The 22,640-nt window shown below is 35.3% G+C and overlaps 3 protein-coding genes across 4 annotated transcripts; all 3 read right to left on the bottom strand.

Annotated features, from left to right (window-relative positions):
* Window positions 1-344: 344 nt before the first annotated feature.
* LOC109108373 (diphosphoinositol polyphosphate phosphohydrolase 3-beta-like) lies at window positions 345-10,705 on the bottom strand. Of its 2 annotated transcripts, none has more exons than XM_019121564.2 (5): window positions 10,311-10,705; window positions 4,255-4,365; window positions 4,037-4,081; window positions 3,830-3,917; window positions 345-2,576 (listed from the first exon to the last, which is right to left on the bottom strand). In XM_019121564.2, the coding sequence occupies exons 1-5, from the start codon at window positions 10,404-10,406 to the stop codon at window positions 2,377-2,379; spliced, it is 540 nt and encodes a 179-aa protein (XP_018977109.1). In that variant the 5' UTR covers window positions 10,407-10,705; the 3' UTR covers window positions 345-2,376. The 2 variants fall into 2 exon arrangements, with proteins under 2 accessions (XP_018977109.1, XP_042577528.1); XM_042721594.1 differs by lacking the exon at window positions 10,311-10,705 and adding an exon at window positions 7,900-8,053.
* A 3,734-nt stretch (window positions 10,706-14,439) lies between these two features.
* On the bottom strand, window positions 14,440-18,865 carry LOC109108621 (ubiquitin-conjugating enzyme E2 N). The gene is made up of 4 exons (XM_042721595.1): window positions 18,720-18,865; window positions 17,421-17,667; window positions 16,398-16,538; window positions 14,440-15,214 (listed from the first exon to the last, which is right to left on the bottom strand). The coding sequence occupies exons 1-4, from the start codon at window positions 18,747-18,749 to the stop codon at window positions 15,168-15,170; spliced, it is 465 nt and encodes a 154-aa protein (XP_042577529.1). The 5' UTR covers window positions 18,750-18,865; the 3' UTR covers window positions 14,440-15,167.
* A 1,632-nt stretch (window positions 18,866-20,497) lies between these two features.
* mrpl42 (mitochondrial ribosomal protein L42) lies at window positions 20,498-21,803 on the bottom strand. Its single transcript, XM_019096534.2, has 5 exons — window positions 21,519-21,803; window positions 21,215-21,278; window positions 20,971-21,055; window positions 20,721-20,884; window positions 20,498-20,631 (listed from the first exon to the last, which is right to left on the bottom strand). Exons 1-5 carry the CDS (start codon window positions 21,586-21,588, stop codon window positions 20,586-20,588), a joined length of 429 nt encoding a protein of 142 aa, XP_018952079.1. The 5' UTR covers window positions 21,589-21,803; the 3' UTR covers window positions 20,498-20,585.
* Window positions 21,804-22,640: the final 837 nt, after the last annotated feature.

Consider the following 22,640-nt stretch of genomic DNA (forward strand, 5'->3'; position numbering starts at 1 on the left):
ATGGCAAACTCATTCATTTCTACAGGCATTTTATTTTTTAACAATTTGTATATAGGCTTAAAAACGAGCATAAGACGTTCATTTTCTACAATTTTAACTCTTAGCTGTAAAAAAGTGAAATCAGTTGGTGCGTTGTGATTTATATACTGTGTGTGTGTGTGTGTGTGTGTGTGTGTATATATATATATATATATATACGTTTTAAGATGGCAGATGAATGATTAGAAAAATTATTGTTATACCATATAAGGTTTTAAGATGGCAGATGAATGATTAGAAATTGGCATTATTTGTCTCATGATTCATCAGTAAATGTCATCATAATTCATCACAATTCACATTTCTTCCTTGTGATACAATCTTTATTGACAAATAAAAATACCCATTATGAACGTCTGTACAGATTACAGTAAACATACAGAAACTGTGGACCCGTTGGCATCTCAGAAAAGGTAAGAGACAGTTAGTCTGACTCACAAACCTGTAAATCTACCAAAACACTCTTCAGGCCTAATGCAGTTTACAGTTCACGCCTCACAAAGTATCAGAGTTCATTGCGAAAACCCGAGATATTAGACTGTAAATACATACATCTCGTGTGGCAAATAACTTCACCATAACACTCCTGTTTGTTGTGTTATTAAAGGAAGTAGTCCAAGTGTTTTAGGAAATGTTCATTTAGTTAGTTTTGCTGTTGACACTTCACATCTCAATGTAATCTAAAGGAAAGTGTTATTTGTACATCCGCTCAATCCGAATGAACGACTGGCACTGACCTGTTCGTTTTCACGTATCAAAACATATCCGCAGCACACGCAGACCTAAACATGAGCTGGAGTGACGTGTTGGGGTTCAGTGTGATTACAGCAGATCTGAGATCAGCCCACTCACAGCCACTGGAGAAACGCATTCAGAGCAGCATCCATCAACAAATATTCATCAGTGTTTCAAACAAAAAAAACAATGACAGTACGATATGTTGTTAAAGTTTTAAAAGAGGAAAAAGGCACCCAATCCTCACATCTGACAGATCTTCAAGGCTTTGCTGGTGCCAAAAATTCATTTGGGTTAATCTCACAAAACATTTACAGCTCATATTTCATTTTATAAATATGTATATATATTTTTAAATGTATTTTTTTTAATGTAGCCTTTTTAATGACCATTTCGATTTTTTTTTTTATATTGTGATCTATAAAGATATAAATAGAGATTTTTTGCATAAAGAAAATGAAACCTATTTTAATGATTTCTTTTTTTATAATATTTCATCTTCATACATAAATTTTTAATGAACCCTATTTCACTTAGATTTTTTTTTGTGATCTTAGTTCCGATTTGTAATTGTTATACTTAAATTACTGTAATACATGACAAAATATAGTTAAAAATTAAATAAGCATGATTTAAGGGCAGTAAAACAAATAATACCACAATGTGTAAATACAATAGAATTTAAATAATACATCATTCTTTGTGCACTATAGTAATAACAATATAGGAAAATGTGTCAGAAAAATTCTAACGGTCTTGAAAAAAGGCTGCTTTATCTTTAATTATATATATGTATACTTATTGTACTGAAATATGACCTGTGCACGTTCTTGACCAGTTCCCTTGAGATTTACCCGTTAGCATTTCTTTCTTTTCTCTGACAAAATTCACAGTTCAGTTCTTCTCAAAATCACCTAAAGAAAGACCTCATAGAAAGAGTTAAGAGCAGAAAAGATTAATACATTTGCATTTTAGTTAAAAACCATCATACATCATTTGTCACCTTCAGTCTTAGTATATTTACAAAGGTTTGTTTTTTTAATCAAAGCATAAAATGAGATTACGACCCTCCTGCTCGCCATCTAATTCCCAGAAATCTCATCGACCGGATTCTCTGATGCTTTCAGGAATCCAGTGATCCGTTCAGGAGCAGCAGTGAAGGGGGCTTTTAAAGGGCTCGTCTGAGTCTTAAAGGGAAGTCTGGGGTCACGACAGCACTAACCGACTGAATTCAGAGGTCAAATGCTGATAAAGCCGCGTGGAATGAAACCGACATTCCCCACGTCACAATCCCAGAATGCCGAGCTCTGCGGGTGAGTGTGATGGAGGAATAATGGAAGTGCACTTCCATGTAACTGCTATTTAAAGCTGGTCAATAATTATTATTCCATTACAACAACTAAAACCTATCAGTCGACAGTAACCGACTTCAAAAATAAATGGTTAAGGCATTCTTCACCGGAAATCCCACACGACTTTGGTTTGTCCCTATAAAGAACGTCCCAAAGGTACCCAAGAGGTGCTGTGAGGGTCATAAAGGCCCTGGAGATGTGTGTGGGTGGTGCATGTAGACGTGTGTGTTATACGGAGTGTGTGTGTGTCCTATCTGCGTGCGGCTGATGCCGGAGCGCTGAAGAGCGGTGTGAGGGTGCTGGGAGATGTCTGGGGCAGGAGCAGGTTGCCGTTGGTGGTGGTGGACGGGCGACTGATCCGCAGGCGTCTCAGGTACTCGGCGTGAACAGGTTTGTGGCCCTGCAGGACCTTGATGGCCTCATCAACGGGGAACCACTCACGCTTCCGGCCTACGGGACAAAAACTGCAGCATGAGCAAAATACACTGCAAAGACTGTAAATATTAGAATATTATGAATAAATATATTGTAAGTCTTAAAACATGGATCATCATCATGCAATAGTGTTTTATTATTAAATTAAATACGTTTTAAAATTTAATTAAATACAATTGAATAATAAAACAGACTAAAAAATAAAATGTAAATAAAAATAATTTAATTTTTTTTGCAGATTTTCTTTTTATCTTTCATATTTTTTGATATGTTTAAAGGGGAGGATGGGAAAGCACTTGAAGATAATGTGTAAATGTTTTTACTGGTTTTGATATTTTCTTGTTTTCATTCATACGTTTGCAATAAAGATATGGTTAAAATAAAATATTTAAATTTGGGTGGGATGGGAAGGCAGTTAAAATATATGCACATAAGGTTTTTGCAGAGTTTTTGGAGATTTTCTTGTAATCTTTCATATTTTTGCAATAACGATAAGGTTGAATTGGATTGACGTGGGAGGATGGGAAGGCAGTTAAAAATGTTTTACATTCTACATTTATATTTTTGCAATAAAGTTATGATTTAAATTAAATTACAAAAATCAAATTAAATAAATTAAAATTTTAAAGATTCATTATTTTTTAGGAAGCAGGAAAGGATGGGAAAGCAGTTAAAAATATATGTATATTGAGTTTTTTTTGGGGGGGGGTGTTCTTATCTTAAACATTTTTGCAATAATGATATGTCTTCAATTAAATTGTGAAATAAAATTAAATTACATAAAAATATAAATTAAGGGAGCAGGGAAAGGATAAGAAGGCCATTAAATATGTCTGTCAATTTTCTTGTTTTCTTTTATAGTTTTAAAATAAAGATAAAGTTACATTGAATTCAATTGAACTGAACTGAATTCAATTTTATTTATGGGGGATAAGAGGGTAGTTGAAAAATATATTCTGTATATCCTATAGATCCTGTTATCATTTATATTTCTGCAATAAATATATGAAGTAAATTAAATTTTAAAAAATCCTTAAATTTAAAAACAAATGCAAATTGATGCATTTTCACTTGTGGTCTCAGACTTATAGACTCAACAGCATGAAACCAGTGTGTGTGTGTGTGTGTGTGTGTGTGTGTGTGTGTGTGTGTGTGTGTGTGTAATATACATGCAGTCAGGAAATAGCTGAACAATCATGAGACCGCGAGGGCTAAATACCTTCAGATCCGTCACAAAAGAAGCAGCACACAAACACACACAAACTCACCAATATTGACCGAGTCCTCCCAGGCATCCAGCGTCTCTGTGACCGTCAGCACATACACGTACGTCCGGTGTTTCCGGTCCTGGTTCTGCTGTTGTTGAAAAATAAACTCTTTCAGTATGAGGGACTGTAATCGCCTCATCTCATCAAACATCCATTCAGGAGTCTCAACTGTCCATTGTCCAATCAGGAGAGAGAGAAGAGCCTTACCTCAAACACACCGAGCAAGCGTCCTAATTTACCCTTCACTCCAGCCTGAGGGAGAGAGAGAGAGAGAGAGAGAGAGAGAGAGAGAGAGAGAGAGAGAGAGAGAGATAGAGATCAAATCCACAACAATCCTTCATTTAGCCATGAGACTCCCAAAGTCAGGTAAATAACACCAGTAAAACCCTGACTGCTGGAAAAGATGTTAAATGACAATGTGTGACCTCCTCATAGACCTCCCGTACAGCAGCTCCACACGGCTCCTCCTCCGGCTCCATCCCTCCACCAGGAACAATCCACTGATCCGGGTTTCGACTGCTGCTGACCAACAGAACCTGCAGAAACCAGCGCAGAACTGATTCAGTCTCAGAGAACTGCTGGATAGATGGCCAGAACATTTCTGCTTTTAAAGCCTGTAGTCTGCTAAGTTTCCTTCGTAAGTGCTTTACTGTAAACACATAAGCCACTGCCATGCAATAGGCCTTTATCACACTTCTGCATCAGAAAAGCAGAACTTTTCACCATAGCCTGTATGAATGGCAGTGGTTATAGCACAGGATTATTGTGATTTATTGGTGGTTTGTCACAGATACTTCATCAAAACACACCAATCTCTATTTGCAATAATTCATTGGGATTAATGAAAATGATTTTGAAGCAAATCTAAAGGGTTGCACACAAGCCTACTGTATTTGTATATGCAAAACTTTAAAGTCTGGTTTAGTGTTGTTTTATATACAGTATATAATAGTTTTAATTAATATTTTGGATTAGTTCTTATTTTTATATTTTATAAATATATTTTTTTATAACTATATTATCATTTTAATTTTAGTTTTAGTAATTTTGTAGTGTTATTTTATTCTCTTTTTTCAATGTCTTTATAGTTTTTTATCATTTTAATTTTTTTATTTAAATGTATTAATTTAGTTATTTTAATACATTAAGTTAAACTAAATGAAAATTAGAATGTTTCCTTGGAATAAAGGCTGGAATAAAGTAAGTTTAAGGTTTTATTTTATTTCAGTTAAGTTTATTTGATTTCAAATTAAACTTTTTTTATGGTTTTAGTTAATGATAATAACCCTGGTCGGACCACCTTTTCAGAAATGAGCAGAAATACAATACAAACAAAATATCATATTACAGAGCATTAGAAGGGTATACATCACATAAAACATGAATTACAAGTAAAGACGGCACATATTAAACAACGTTTGCATTGCTTTCCTGAGCTTAATAGTTTTAGTAGTTAAACTTAATAGTTCTAGTTAATAATAATAACCCTGGTGTGAGTTACTTCTGACAGATGGATGCTGCAGAAGTTGCAATTTGATCTCTGATTGGCTAATCCTCCAGCTGCCGATCGGCCCTCATTTGTGTCCTACACTAAGAAGATTGTGGGATTGATGGTGGTGGCATTGTGACATCATGTGCATCTGTCAAGTTCATGACACTTGCTGTCACCTGGCATGTTCTGTGCCAGACCGAGGTTATTTTTTACGATGTGCTGCATAGCTAACCACGAGGAACGGGTCACCTGAATAAAGAGAGCCGAAACCAAAAAAAGAAAGCATTCTGTACACAGGATTTTAATATATACGTGGCGTCTTAAGGTTGTGTGCTCAAAACACACTCACAGTTCTTCTGTTTACATGCAATTCTCGTTTTCTTGAAACACGTTCTGGTTTCCCACAGATAACCAGGCCGGTAACACATGACCATCAGCTTAAGATACAAAAGAGCTTATTTTCAACCACTCAATCAACAAAACAACAATGACCTGTGTGTTCTTGTCACTCAGTGATGAAGTACAGTACCATACAGTTCAAGAAAAGTACATGACAATGAAACCTCTTATACAAACAGGTTTGAGAACCATTCAAACATAACCAGTAATTTACAGTCCCATAATTCCACCCTGCCGAATCTCATGAAAACACATGCATATCATAATTGACCCCAAAACAAGGAAAATAAAACAAGGATAATGTAGAGTCAGCCAATCATTATTGCAAAATAAACTCTGAAATGCTGATCAGGACTCAAAATTGAGGGGTTTTGTATCTTATTGCATGGATGTAAAAATCAGTCTGGAATAACTAACCAAAAATAAATAAACAAGTAAATAATAATAAACAAAGCTATTCTAGACCGATATACACATGCATGCACACATACACAAACACACACACACACACCTAGCTGTAATTGCATTATACATTTGCATTATTATTTATGGCAATTAAGTACATTTATACATTTCAAATGTATTTTTTTTTTTTGTTGTAATTTTCAAATTATTCTCAATGGTGATTCTAATTTTTTACTTAATTCTAACTTTTTACATGAAGTCAGCAAAGGGCAATAAAATAGAAATTGTGCTATACATATAATTCATTATTTAAATTATATACCATTGATTGTTTTTAATATCATTAATTTTTATTAAATAATTATAACATACATAAATAATATATAATCATTTTTTCACATTTTTCACTTAAAAACAGCCTTAAAACAAAATCTAAATCAAAATATACATTTAATCATCAATTAAATAAGTCATTTTTAATTAAGTTTTTTGTTTTTTGTTCAGAAATTCATCACATTGCTGTAGTAAAATGGATGGTGAATGTCATTTCATGTTGACATGAAGAGGCATGACACATGACACGACCAGAGTTTTCCGGTTTCTGTGACTTCCACCCAATGTCAGCAACCCTGAGGTTAAGTGTCCTGTTTAAGGAAGGACACACCAGTGCATTTCATTTGAACTAACCAGCCTTAACCACCACACCACAAACTGACCCAGACAAGAAAAATCTATCATCCATTAATAAGAAGTCAGGTGACTACAGTGAACAGTGTGGTTGAAATCATTCTTGAGTGTGTATGGATGTGACTGTTTTAGCAGTAGCATGTCACAGTTATTCTAAATCTGCTGTATGTTTACAATAACTCAGATTCTGGAAAAACATGACTGTATTTAATAACAAACATTATGCTAAATGGCGTAAGGCATCACTGATTTTTGTTTATTACTGTGAAGCTCCTTTGAAACGATCTGTATTTTAATAGTGATCACTGTATTTGCTCGTACTGAGTATATAAGCTTCATTATTTGCAATATCCAAAAATAAATCTCAGCTATATTATGGTTGCTGAATAAATGCAGTAATGGTATGGTATTTGTGTTAATTATAGAAAAACATTAAATATTGCAATTAATATTATGAATTTGGGAGAAACCTCTTAAATGGATAGTTCACCCAAAAAAATGTTTATACAGTCTTCATTTACTCACCCCATGTTGTACCAAACCTATGAGTTTCTTTCTTCTGTTGAACACAAAGGAAGGATTTTAAAGAATGTTTTTAACCAAATAGTTGCTGGTAGCCATTGACTTAAACAGTATTTTTTCCACACTATGGAAGTCAAAGGCTACCAGCAACAGTTTGGTTACACACATCCTTCAAAATATCGTATTTGTGTTTAACAGAGGGAAGAAATTCATACAGGTTTAAAAAAAAATTGACAATTTGAGAAAATAATCACAGAATTATCTTTTTTGGGTGAACTATCCCTTTAAGAGTTTTTTGTTAATGGTGTAGAAAGATAAGCTTGCACATGAGTTGATGTTTTCTTAAGTTAATGCTTAAATCAAAGTGCAATAATTCTCAAATAATTTCTCAAATGAAAACAATCATGATTATTAATTTAACCATTATTGTGCAACATTAATCTGTACTATATAAAATGCTATTGACTCTTTAGACACCTGTAGCATTTTATAGTCATGCATTTTTGAACAACTGTAAGCTTTTATATGAGACAAATCACTAGGATGATGTTTAAATTCTACTAACATGCTCTCTGTCTCTCCGTCGCTGATCGCCGCTGTGGTGAGAGACCGAGTCTATGAAGTGTGCTGAATGGGAGGGATTTTGACTCATGCGATCACTGATTCTCTGCCCCCTGCTCACCCTCTTTCACTCCGACACAAAGGGCAGCCATTTCAAATGAGTTCCCCCTCACTTACACAGACATGCACTGACTGTGGATCAGTCTGGAGTTGGCATGCAGTGCCAGGACTGTTTGTAGAGCTGCTCTGAGATCAGCAGGCATGAGCGTAGACTACAGAGTGGCTATGAAGCAACCCCAGATTTACACCAGCAATCCCACACGACAGCTCCAACAACTCAGATTCTTCTCTTTGGTTACTTGGATACAAGGAAGTGACAGAATGAAGGATTATCAGAAAAGCAGAAACCTCTGAAAATGGGCACTTAAAAGGAATCAACTTTCACCCAAAAATAAAAATTTGCTGAAAATGTCCTCACTTTCAGGACATCCAAGATGTAGTTGAGTTTGTTTCTTCAACAGATTCAGAGAAATTCAGCATTCCATCACTTGCTCACCAATGGATCCTCTGCAGTGAATGGGTGCCGTCAGAATGAGAGCTGATAAAAACATCACAATAATCCACAAGTAATCCACACCACTCCAGTCTATCAATTAATGTCTTATAAAGTGAAAAGCAGCGTGTTTGTAAGAAACAAGTCCACCATTAAGGCGATTTTAACTTTAAACCATCACTTCTGGCCAAAAAAAATGAGTCCATAATTTATAACAATGCTTCCTCCAGCGAAAATTGTCTATTGTCTCTCACCTCAAAATCCACCCACATATTTGTTCAGAACTGTTTGGGGTTGTAAACTGTTCTTGATGCATATTTCTCTCCTGATTCGGACCAGATGACTTTTTCACTGGAGGAAGCAACATTATGGACTCATATTTTAGCCAGAAGCAACAGTTTAAAGTTAAATCATCTTAATGACAGATTTGTTTCTTACAAACACACAGTTTTTGGCTTTACAAAATGTTGTTAAATGATGGACTGGAGATGTTTGGATAATTGTGATGTTTTTATCAGCTGTTTGGACTCTCACTTTGATGGCACCTATTCACTGCTGAAGATCAATTGGTGAGCAAGTGAAGAAATGCTACATTTCTCTAAATCTGTTACCAGGAAGAAGCAAACTCATCTGTATCTCCAACAGTCAACACATTTTCAGAAATTTTCATTTTTGGATGAACATTTAAGCACAGAATTCACTAGTGTGCATCAACGCTCACATATCTTCAAGTTTATGATGTGATTAATTATTTACAAGATGAACTCAAGGCTTTACTGGTCGCCCACAAGATGATTGCACCCTTTTATTGTCTCTATTCATATTAATCACACATTAAACACAAAAGCTCCTAAAAAGCAGCTCTTTTCGGAGCTGATTGAAGATTTCAGCAACAAACCTTTACAAGAAAATCCAAAAATTAGTTAATATCTCATCTGTTTTTTGTTTTTTAAATGTGCTTTTTTAAAAAGGTGTCACTGGGTGTTATATGCCATTCAATCTTATGACTTTTCATGACAGTCCTTTGTCAGAAGTGGATGAACCTGGTGCAGCTGTATACATGCATTAACAGAGGGAGTTTCGGAGAGCTGCAGTCTGACGTGCTTTTATTGCATAACTGCACTACGGAGGCCCAGTGACCGACAGTCTAAAGTGCCTTTAAGTCATCATGGGTGACAGGGGACAAACGTGTGCAATGACAAGATAGATAGATAGATAGAGAGATAGAGAGATAGATAGATAGAGAGATAGAGAGATAGAGAAGTAGATAGATAGAGTTTTCTAATGGGTTATTATGCAGTTGAAACAGGTTTACTTGACTAATGAGGATCAATGGGATTTTGGCCAGCGCAGGTTTGTGTGACAGAGATTACAGCACTAGATGAGAATTAAATGAACAGATGTGCTCTATATTACACTGTGCAGAGATCTGAGCAGTGTATGCTGCAAAAACTTCACTTTCTAAGAACACTTAACAATGATAAACTGATCTCAGATTTTTTTCCCAGCACTCCAGATGTAATCAATACATTGTCTGGTGTGTCTGTATAATGCATTATTTGTTTTGTGTATGTATTGTACTGTATGCTGATGCATTGCAAATTTCTAAGTCATATCATCAATCTATGCATCCATGATGAAACACAGCACTGATTTACTAGATGACACTACATGACAGCACAGCACCTGATTGACAGCTCTTAGCCTATATATGCAAAATATACATATTTGCTCTTCAAGTATCTGTATGCTCACATATATTCTGGCTGGGCCACGGGTGAAAGTGTCATTGCGTGTTGATACAGCGATTTATCATCCGAGCATCATGTCTGGTTTAGATAACGACGTTAATATCTCCGTACCTCATCCTCCCGTTCGTTCTTAAAGCACAGACACGCCGCCCGCCGCTTGAATCCTTCCCGGTCGTACGTCCGCGTCTGGTTCGGTTTGAACTTCATGCTGAAATCCTGTCGGTCCTCTTGTAGATGCGGCCCGAGCTCCGTGAGTCACCACCGACGGCGAGAAGCGGACCAGTACGTTACCGGGCTGGACCGAGCCTACAGGTTTGCGTTGGTTTTAAATCCAATTTAAATCATTCCTCCGCGTTTAGTCCAGCAAATTCGATTCTCTAACGACAACTCTGCATTCCGCTGTCCATTCCCAGGTGAAAATATCTCGTTTTCCCCCGGTATATATATACGTGTGCGATGGGCCGGGTGCGAAGTTACTAACGCTAGTATGTTGACGGCTTGGCACTTAATATTCATGAGATAAACCATCAGCATTGGAAGGTTACCAGGCAACGTCAGCATATATTTATCAACAGCGTTCACCATTGGAAGGCAACTCCTCGACGTCATCACACACTAATTAATATGCACAAGAGACACCTTGGCCGTAGTAGGATTTGTTAAATACCGGCCGCAGCGCTCGAGACCTCCGTCAGACGGATCCGTGAATTGCGCTCACACTCATCCGTTACCGCATTACTGCGTGGCCTCCTGTCACACATACTGCAGGTAACGTTAGTTATGACAACATTTGTCTTATCTTTTACTATTCACAACTATTTATATATTAACATTAATGTTAATTAACAACATATGTTAATAGGTCTATATACATTAGTTGTTTAGACAAGTACTTTGACCATGAGATAATTTACGATAGACATTATCCATAGACACACATCCGTTGATCAAAAAAATAATATTAATAATAATAATAATAATAATAATAAAAATAATAAAAAAAAACCTCCGTTGATCACAGACGGAAATCAGTTCTGGCAAGATTCATTTAACAAGATTATACATAAACGTTTTTCCATTAACGTTAATAGAACCGTTTGTTCAGTGTTAGCTATCAGGTTTTTAACAACGTTCTCAAAACCTTTGAAATAAAATATATATATATATATATATATATATATATATATATATATATATATATATATACATCGTTGATTTAGGCTAACGTTTATCCTGAAACGTTTAGTTGGATGTTTGATTTTTTGATGTTACTATTCAATTCTTGTTTCAGAACGTTCCGAGAAAGTTCAAAAGTAACGTTCCTGAAATGTTTGCATAATGAAAAAACTGAACGTTTCTTTTTTTTTTAGGTTAGGTTTTCTCATTTGGATAACCTGGAAAAAAAAATTACCAACCCAAAAAAAAAAAAAAAACGTTGAGAACATTCAGAAAAACACTTGGGGAACGTTAACAAAACATTCTTAAACATATTTTAGTTAGCTGATTATTTATGTGTGTTCCGTCAAAATATGTTAATATTATAAATGCAAACTACATGAATGCAGAAAATAATTAATACTAAATAAATACTGTACACCATTCCCATCCAGCTGCACATACAGCAGTGCATTAATGCATTTAATGTAAATTAAATAAAATGAAGTAATACCATGGTAATACCATTTGTACATGTATTATTAATGTAGTGCTGTTAATGACAATCTGGAATGCTGGACTTTGGCATAGATACTGATCTGATTGAATTACGATGATGACATTGTTTAACTTTGACAACAAAAGAAACTGACAACATTTTTTCTGTTATCACTGTGCAAACATGATGAAGAAACAGTTTGGAGAGAATTGTCATTAGCAGATTTGAGTGAAACTAGAGGCACTTTTAATGATAAATGCTCAAAGACTATTTTCAAGGTAGGTTTACTTGTAAAATAATCAGTGTAATTGGACGTTTGACTTAAAACCAAATAGTTACTGGGAAAAAGACCTGTGACAACTTGCCCTATAATATCATCACCATTAAAATTATAGAGAATAATTTTTCTTGGGTTGATTAAGTAACCCAAGACAGGGATCACCACACATCCCTGCAGTCGTCATGTCTTTAATGAGCGAATTACAGACATCTGGTTAGTGAGGAATGCTCTAAAATCTGTTGCATTAGCTTAGTGCTAGCATGTGTCATGCTGACGTAGAATACAACCTCAACTCAACATGGGCCAAACTCGTTAAGCACATTAATCAGACAACAGCACAATGGAAATAAATGTTTGCCAACAGATTTTGAGACAGAACAGAGAAGTGTGAATCTGTTTACGGCCTTAATGAGATTACATAGATCTGATCAGAGCAACAGCTGCCACACACTCACTGAACGTGACTTTTAATTCACATTTATTGAGCTGCTAGAGGGTAACCATCTTGTTCTTGTAGAACCCGCAACTTCATAATGAATATGAACGTTAACTGGTCAGAAATACTCATCTGTTAGTGCTAAATAGTAAACGGTAATCAGTTCTATTTGTGACCATATACAAACACTCTGACATTATTACAAGCTATGCTCTCAAGGTCTATAGAAATGCTGAAATGGTAGCCATTCAGACACTGCAGACATAACAAACGGCTCATTAGATATGAGAAAACACAAACAACAGACTGTTTGATTGCTCTTGATGTCCCAATCCTATAAACGGCCTGCAGACACACACAAAAAATGCAGGACGGAGAAATGTGGAAGACGGAAATAACTTGCAGCTCTGCAGACAGTTATATAATGTGTGTTTGGTAGAAGAACCGAGTCATGTGGAACAGAAGAGAGATAAGAGGCACGACAGAGCCACCGTCCTGCGGTTCTCAGACAGCTCGATTCATAAATCCAGCTATGAAGCTCTGTCAGAGGTCACTGCGGCTCAAATACAGTGAAAGTCTGAGACAACACTGGAAATCTGGAATTAAAAGTCCCATTTAAGAGAGACGGAACTCCCTTTATATAATGTACTGAGGAACTGACTTTTAAATTTAAAGCTTAAAATTATTCTTTTCAAATGAAGGAATGCAATCTGTATTAAACAAAATATATGAAGCCTATATTTTTATAAACTTCAGCAGCTGAGTGGATGCACCTTGTTCATTTTTAATTACAACCAATTTTGCTCTAAATTGTCAAAAAAAAAATAAATGCAATTGTCCATGTGTTAGACATCTAAATATATTGTAATTATTTTGCAGATGCTTCCGCCACCTCATCTTTGACAAATACTGTAACAGCTGTAATTTAATCAACAAATTCTCTTTTGTATAGAAAAATGGTTTAAAGGGACTTCTCTCAAAACCAGATCTATTCTTTGCTATTTTATTTGCAGAAACTTAAACTAGCAAGGCAGTACAGTCATGTTTAAGCGTAATTCATAGTCGTTGAGATTAAACACCTGCAGTGTTTGTATTCATGGCATTCATACTGTGAAATTATTTGACATAAACTGTATTTTGTATTTGCTGAGAGGTTTCAAGCTACAATCGGTACAAAACTGCAAGATGTAAACTCAGAATTCCATTAAAAAAAAGAGCTAAAACGGTGAGATATGAACTCAGAAAAGTGTCAAAATTCCAAGGTTTAAGCTCAGAAAAAACTGATAATTCGCAGAGAGTTCATTTCATGCTTTAAGTAAATATGAAAGGTGATTAGTTCACGTGGTGCTTTAATTGAGACAATACAGTGATCTGTCATTACAGAGCCACAAAACGGTATTTATTGTTTGATTTTCTTTAAAAATGACAAACTTTGAAAGCTGAGAGTCCTGAGACCTTGTTTCATACCAGAAGTAACCTGCTCTGTCTTGTCTGTTGGCACATTGTCAGTTTCCTCTTTACTCTGTCAGTATTTTCTACTGCATGGGAACATAAGTAGTGTGAGAGCGGCATTGTTTGTCAGAGATAGCAACAGTAACTAAGGAGGGCAGGACTTTACAAACGGTCAACTGCCAGATTTAAACTGAGAATTCCAAAAAAAAAAGTGTCAAAATTGCGACATGCAAACTCAGAATTCTGAGGAAAAAAAAGCCAAAACTGTGAGACGCAGAATTTTGAGAAAAAAAAAAAGTCTGAATTCAGAATTGCGAGATAAAATACACCGCTACCTTGTGGCAGTCACAAGCTACCATAACAATCAGATTTAAACCTGTAAAAAAAAACCCCTCAGAAATAAAGAGAACAAACCAAATAACATAACAAAAAATATTTTTACTAAAACTGAACATTTACAGATTTAATTTTCCCAGACAAGTCATACAGATTCCACTCCAGCCGAAACACAAACCTTTACATGCACACTCACACAAGTTTCGTTTGGAATACAACAACTTCAGAGCAGGTTCTGTCAGATAAGCAATGATGTAGACGGGTTCACCACATGCGTTTAATGAACTGAAGAGTTTCACAGGAAGGAAAAGGAAAAAAATTCACATCATTTTGTCCCTGACCGAGAAGCAGCGTATATGCATCCCACGTTTAACGGGCCCTCCTCTACACCCCCTAACATAAAAATGAACTAACAAAAATGAACCATCCACCTGGATGCAGGGCCTGGAGCCTACAATCAGTTTGCAGTGAAATCCACTGCGCTAATGACTGTAATAGAGACTGTACTACACATTCTGACAGGGTCCAGTGTAGTGACCACGCAAGGGATGCTGGGAAACCCCAAGCCATCACCACACGTCATTTCCTGGCCGAACCCAGAAGCAGAGAGATCATATAGTGGAGCGAACATTAGCTCTGACCAGGAACACACCGACACTCACCCAAAGGGCTGCAGTAGTTGCTTTTGAATCACATTTTTTTTTTTTTCGCTTGCTGTTTTAATTTGTCTGAGAAAGTGTCCTTTAAATGCAAAAGAAGACAGGAGGAGATTGTTCCACTTCTCTCACGTGATGCCACCGTTTCCTTCTTCTAAACTTCAATGTTGTTGCCAGCATAAAGCCTGGTCCATGTTCGGGCTGTGAGAGGAAGAAAAAAACCCTCCAGGACATTAATTAAGATCATTTGGATTTGATTTGGGTGAATCTCATAAAACCTGTCATAATACGGTAATGAGAATCAGAAAAACTGGAATTGCAAAAATGACAAAGAAAATAAATTAAAAAAACACTGAAAGTACCTACATGAGTTTTTGTTTACTGAGTGAATTGAGCTGAACCTGAAGCCAATTTCCACAAAAAAATAAAAATAAAAAAAGTAATTGCAACTTTTTCTCTTGAAATTCTGAATTTGTTTTTACAATTTTGAGAGATATAAACTGGAAGAAAAAAAGATTGAATTGAGAGAAAAAAATTGCAATTAGCTTTTTTTTTTTTTTTTTTTTAATAAATAAATATAATATGGTAATAAAAGTCAGAAATGCAAGTTTGAAAATATATATATATATATATAAATACAAAAAATCTATTGTAAGGTGGAATGTTCTTAATGCTTTTTTTATTGGAGATTTTAAGTGATGATAAATGTGAATGTAAATCTGAAGCAAATACATTACAGTTGGTTTAAATTGAATGTATATTGCTTGTGACTATGGTATTTATCCATCATATAAATGAGGTTTAAGACATCACAATGAAAATGAATCTTTTAAAAAATCTTTTAGTAACTAAATTTGTGCTGGGCAACGATTAATAACATCCAAAATAAAAGTTTGTTTGTACATAATATATGTACTGTGTATTTTTATTATGTATATATAAATACACACAAATGCATGTATATATTTAAGAATAATGTTATGTTTATATATTAAATATATTTATATTAATATAAATATATATCTATTTTCTACATATATGCAGTATGTGTGTGTCTTTATATATACATAATAAACAAACACAGTACACACATATATATTATGTACACGAAAACTTATTTTGTATGCGATTAATCGTTACCCAGCACTACTAAAAACACATAAGGATGCTGAAATCTGAAGCTAGAAAAGTTTGGAATAGGAACAGAAATGAAATAAGTGAGAGATATTCCTCCTCGTCTTGGCAAAAGGAGCACAGTGGTGAAACATCTCAGTTAAATATTTATTACATGGGTAATAACAATAAATAATAATTACTTCCGAACAAGTACAAGTAATTACACAACAACATAAAAGTCTAGCTAGTGCTGATGGGAAGGTCTCACCTGTTTCAATGGCTTGAGCCTCGTTGCTCTTCCACTGTTCAGCGACATCATTAGCCAGCGGGTCATCAGGGTTCGGAGCGCTCAGTAGAGCCTGGATAGAGAGCAGCACTGTACGGATCTGAAGAGCCGGAGACCATTTATCTACAAGAGAGAAGAGACAGACATGTGACCATGAGCCCTGTAAAGCCTATTTGATACATGAAGGTCTCTAAATGATCAAAACTTTGCTGTTAAACCTGTTGCACACAATACACTACATGCCTTCTGTTGTCTGATTGGTAGTTTTTATAGCAAGTAAAAGCTCTTTTAGTATAACTGGACAAACGTCCACCTTCACGTGTCTTTTGGCTGACAAATCTTGATTGATTTTTATCAAGCAAACATCAGAATAACTGCAGTAATACTTTCAGATCAACACTGGACTGAAGCAGCTCGGTTTTACTTGATTCTCCATCAATCATGTTTTAGAGTCTCAAATCTGATCCTCAGGATCTTTTGAGGAACATTTGTTTCCAGAATCTTTACTTTCACTGTTCCTCAGCGGAGGAATGATCTTCACAAGCCTCCAGAACATCTCACATCTTCTGAGGAGCCTCTATTTCTTCATCTCTCAATCAGCATTGGATTGCATTGCATTATATGTTTTGATCATGAAAATATCATCTTAGACATATTATTGGAGACACTGAGTGCTGACTGATCATTTTACGTAAGTATCTGCTATACTGTAGATCTCGGTTATTTACATTACAAACATTAGAATTGCATACTTTTTGTCCATATAAATATCAGCATCTGCACCAGACTAAATTTTTTTGCTCCGTTTGAGTCACTGAATAAAATTTAGCTGTTTTTCCTCCATATTCTCACTGTCTCATATTATATGCACCATAAAATCAGACTATATCAAATATGATACAAAACATGAACGCATATGCAAATTTAAATAAACTGCTCTATTTAAAAAAAAAAAAAAAAAATCTGACTATTTTATATGTCAGGCTTTACAAACACTATAATCACCTTTCAGGATGTCCAGACAGATCCTGCCCAGTTTGTCCACATTAGGATGGTAGATTTTGGTCATGAATCGGACCTTGGGAGCAGCCATGGGATACTCCTCTGGGAGGAACAGCTCCAGTTTGAACGTCCCGCCCTCAAAGGGCGAATCCTGCGGCCCAGCGATCACCACATGGAAATACCGAGCGTTTCCCTCATCAGGCTCCGCTCTGATTCCAGGCACAGGCTCGGCCAACAAGCGCTGCGTCTCCTGTCGAAACACTCACGTGTCAAACACATCGCCAAAGTCATGGGTTCGAATGCATGAACTGATCACATGTAAAACCTGAATGCAATGCAAGTCGCTTCAGATAAAAAACATCTGCCAAATGCATGAATCTAAAAGTAATGATACTGATGGACTTTATTTAGTTTCAGTTGCATGAAAGCAAAATCCATTTAGAAAGTACCCACAGCTGCATTGAATACTTTTGATAAAGGTAGTCCATAAAATGCTATAAAAAATGTACAGAGGCACACAGAAATTATCAGTACTTTTTGTAAACATTATGTATACTTTTTACAATTCATGGAGATTCCTGTCATTTTATGTGACACCAATTATTTGATTTACACCAGTCTATTATTGACAATATTAGACTGGTGCAAATCAAATCAGTGTTATAATCCATTAAAGATAAAACAACGCCAGAACGGCACATGACTGTGTAAGTGAACTGTGATTGGTCTGTTTAACTGTCAATCAGACGACGGTTTCCTGCTGTCTAAGTGGGCGGTTCTTGGCCAGAATAAGATGCAGTGTGGATCAGACTTCCTGACAATTAAAATTCTGCAATGCAAGATAGGAATCGTGTAGACAAAACGTGGCGAATCTCTGTGCACTTAAAACTCACAAACCACACATTTACGACACACATTCTTTCTGAACAGTTCAATTCATTTCCTGTTTGCAAACTCTCATGGCAAGGAATATTCTGGTAACATTCACACATTTCCAGAGTTTTTCCCAGCATCTGTGAACACAACCCGAGTCTCTCATCTGACAAACGCGCATCGCTGCTCGCTTACAACCCAGAAAGATCTAATGCCACTGCTCTATCGCTCTTTCTATGAAGGCTATTCCCATATATTTTATGCAATGTGCATGTTTGAAACAGTAAGCGCGCGGGAGCCTCCCTGCTGCAGCGCGAGCTCGGGCCAGCAGCAGCACGTGCCGTTTTCTTTCATTTTTTACGCATTGCTTTCGCAACGCGCACAAATACCGCAACGGCACGCACAAGAGAAACACTGTGGGAATTATACCTTAATAATCCTGCGGGGCAATCCAGCCATCTCGTTTTATTAATGCGGTTTGCGCCGTGGCCCGGTCCCTGCTCCTCGCGTTGATGTTGACAGCGCATGCGCGCAAACCTTCCGGTAAAAAAACGTCATCGTCTGTTCCAAATAGTTTTTCTGGGAAATGTAGTTTTTCCACTTGAGTGCCTACTATTTTGTGTGTGTGCATTTCTAATTGTTTAAATGTTTTCCCCCCTTTTAATCACTGTATAATCTTATACATGTATTCTTCTATTCCTTTATTATTTGTTTTAATATATTTTAAATCAATTTTTTTATCTTTTTACTTTTCTTTTCATTGTTCATGTTATTTTTACATCCTTTTCCTTCTTGTTTAATTTTATTTTTACTTTTGCATTGTTCATTTTAGTTATGTTTAGTTGTTATGCATCTGTTGATTATTTTAAACCTCTTTATGTATAGCACTTTTAATTGTGTATGAAATATGCTATATAAACTTGCTTTACCCACACAACCTCTATTAAATACAAGTTTTAACCAATTTAATGACTTTGCTAAAATTTTAGAATGTGTTATACTACGCTGAGAAAAGAAAAAGATATCATTCATGTTATTCAATTGATATGGTTAACATTAACATTATTTTGAATTAGTATATATATATATATATATATATATATATATATATATATATATATATATACACACAAATTTTAATTTGATATTTGTTGTGTTTCATCATATGTTATTTGTTTTGTTTTTTATCATTTAATTATTATATTGTATATATTGTATTATATGTATAATATTTATTATCATATAAGTTAAACTAAATGAAAATGATAAATGTTGCTTTGGCAACTATTTATTTTTTTATTTTTCGACTTTTTTATATTTTATTTCAAATATACACTACCGTTCAAAAGTTTGGGATCAGTAAGATGTAATGTTTTTAAAGAAGTCTCTTCTGCTCATCAAGGCTGCATTTATTTGATCCAAAATACAGAAAAAAACTGTTATCTTGCAAAATGTTATTATAATATAAAAAAATGGTTTCTATTTAAATATCCTTTAAAATATAATTTATTTCTGTGATGCAAGCTGAATTTCCAGCATCATGACTCCAGTATAAAGTGTCACATGATCTTCAGAAATCATTCTAATATGATGATTTATTATTAGAATTATCAACCGTTGTGCTGCCAAAATTTTTTTTTCAGGATTCTTTGATAAATAAAAAGTTAAAAGGAACAGCATTTATTCAAAATATGAATCTTTTCTAACAATATAAATCTTTGCTATCACTTCTTAACAATTTAACACATCCTTGCGGAAAGGTTTAATTTCTTTCAAAAAAAGAAAATAGAAATTTACCGACCCCAAACATTTGAACAGTAGTGTATATTGTTAGAAAAGATTTCTATTTTAAATAAATGCTCTTCTTTTTAACTTTTTATTCATCAAAGAATCCTGAAAAAAAAGAATCACAACTTCCAAAAAAATATTTGGCTGTTGCCAACATTGATAAATTAATAAATCAGCATATTAGAATGATTTCTGAAGGATCATGTGACACTTTATACTGGAGTCATGATGCTGGAAGTTCAGCTTTGCATCACAGATATAAATTATATTTTAAAGGACATTTAAATAGAAACCATTATTTTATATTCTAAGAACATTTTGCAAGATTGCAATTTTTTTCTGCATTTTTGATCAAATAAATGAATGCACAATACATTAAACCAATAGCTGAAAAAAAATAAATTCTAGTGCACAATACATTAAACCAATAGTTGAAGGAAGGGTTTATTTACTGTGCAGAAATACATGTACAGAGAACATTAGAGAAGACAGATACACCATCCAGGACTATCGGTCTTTGGGTGGATTTGGCTTTCTGCGTCTGGTGTGATACCTGTAGTGAAAACAGAAACACAGACCAACTCATTCAACTGAACCGAGGCAGAATAAGTTGTTTTTGTCCAAAAGAGAACACAAACTCACTGTCCGACGGGGTACCAGCGGTGTTTGGTGGTGTAAAACATCTTACTGAGCTCCTCTATGGTCGGGGCCTGTTTGTTATTTAAAACCTCTTTCCCGAGTCTGGCTTTGAGCACCTGCTCGTGCGTCTCTGCGTGATCACTGACCGCGTCCGGCCTGACGATCGGCTACAACAAACAAAACACACACACATTTATGCACAACATCTCCACAAATATGTCCATTCTGCACTTTCACAAACCATCATATGCACCTGTGTGAGCTCATAGGGTACGTCTTCTGTCGGATGATAACACACTATTGTGTTTCCATCAGATGTCACTGCGATTTCCACATCACTGAAACAGAAGCCATGCATTTTAGAGAAACAAGCAACACAACGACGCTTTATCTGATATGGGTGAAGTCTGACATGCAGTAACTGCAGATGGATCACAGTAACTGAACAATTAAGTGTGCATTTATGAACACATTATGTATGCATTGGAAACACTGACCTGTTGTCGTTAATGGATGAACCTCTGACAGTAGATTTGTTGTGAGATGACAGAAAAGTCTGACCTGAAATCGAAAAACAGCACTTTTTTTGTCGCTTTTTTATAATCTCTGAGTTGAAAGTAAACACATACAAGCCAAACCAGCACACAATCACTCATTCATAAGGTCAGAAATGTTGTAGGTTATACAGTACAGCACGGTGCTACACTCTGGCTGTGTGTGGAACGCATTTACAGTAGATATGCATACAAATTCATCTTATTTATAACCAACATATGAGTGTTTTTCCTTATGAGAGCTCACCTCTGAATTGTCTAATATTTCTGCTGGTGTTAAACAGGTTAGCCAGTCTGCTGATGTGACCCGACGCCATGCTTTCCGCTAATAGAACTGAAACAGTGGAAGGGAAACGGAAGTTAGAGGAACATCTCAACAAAGACACGTTTTGCAACGTTTTCGGACTATATTATTAAATTAATCTTGTGTGTTTTGTTTAGTTCTGTTGTTATAATCCGAACTGTTTTGAAATTCGACTCAAAATATGCCCAGATTTGGTAATGAAGTTCAACGAGGAATTCGGTTTTTGAACTTTAGAGCGCCCTCTAGCGGAACTATTACAGACAGTGCGCTACATAAATATCCCTCCGGGTAGGAAACAATTCGCGCCGGTTGTTGTTCAGGTCCCATTGCTTTATTTAATCGATAAAAAAACATAGGAAATCGGCAAAATAAATCAAATAAATCGATAAATAAATAATATTAATTATTTACAGATAAAACAAATTGGCATCTTGTAGTACCTCGCAGACCACTAGAGGAAGCGTAACAGGCGTTACAAACCACCTTTAGAATTTTATATATATTTTTAATAAAATTAAACTCCAATGTGACTTAATGAAATTTAAATATTTTTCTTTAAGATATGTGGTATTCATTGTTATTATTAATCTATTTAGTATAATGTATTAACTTTGCAATGCATGGCGCGCCCTCTTGCGGCAGAAATATCCAGTTGCGGTTCCAATTTCCCAACATTACTATATTACATGGATTATCACAGAGCATTAGGATAAAATAAATCACAAAGCCAATTAGTTTTCACTAACATTTATGAAAGAAAGTATTTTAAAGGAGCAAAAAATAAACTTATCAACACCAGCAGTACCGCGCTTCGCCGCTGGAGGGCAGCGAAACACCGCCATAGAGATCGCTTTATTCATTGTTAAAATAAAATCATGGATAATATAAAAAGTATTTATAAGGATGAAGTAAAATAATGAATCCAATTGGTTTTAACTAACATTTATGAAAGATAATATTTTAAAAGGGCAAAAAATAAACTTATCAACACCAGCAATACCGCGCTTCGCCGCTGGAGGGCAGCGAAACATCGCCATAGAGATCGCTTTATTCATTGTTAAAATA

The sequence above is a fragment of the Cyprinus carpio genome, chromosome B4, assembly GCF_018340385.1.
Source record: "Cyprinus carpio isolate SPL01 chromosome B4, ASM1834038v1, whole genome shotgun sequence".
In the NCBI taxonomy this organism is placed as follows: domain Eukaryota; kingdom Metazoa; phylum Chordata; class Actinopteri; order Cypriniformes; family Cyprinidae; genus Cyprinus; species Cyprinus carpio.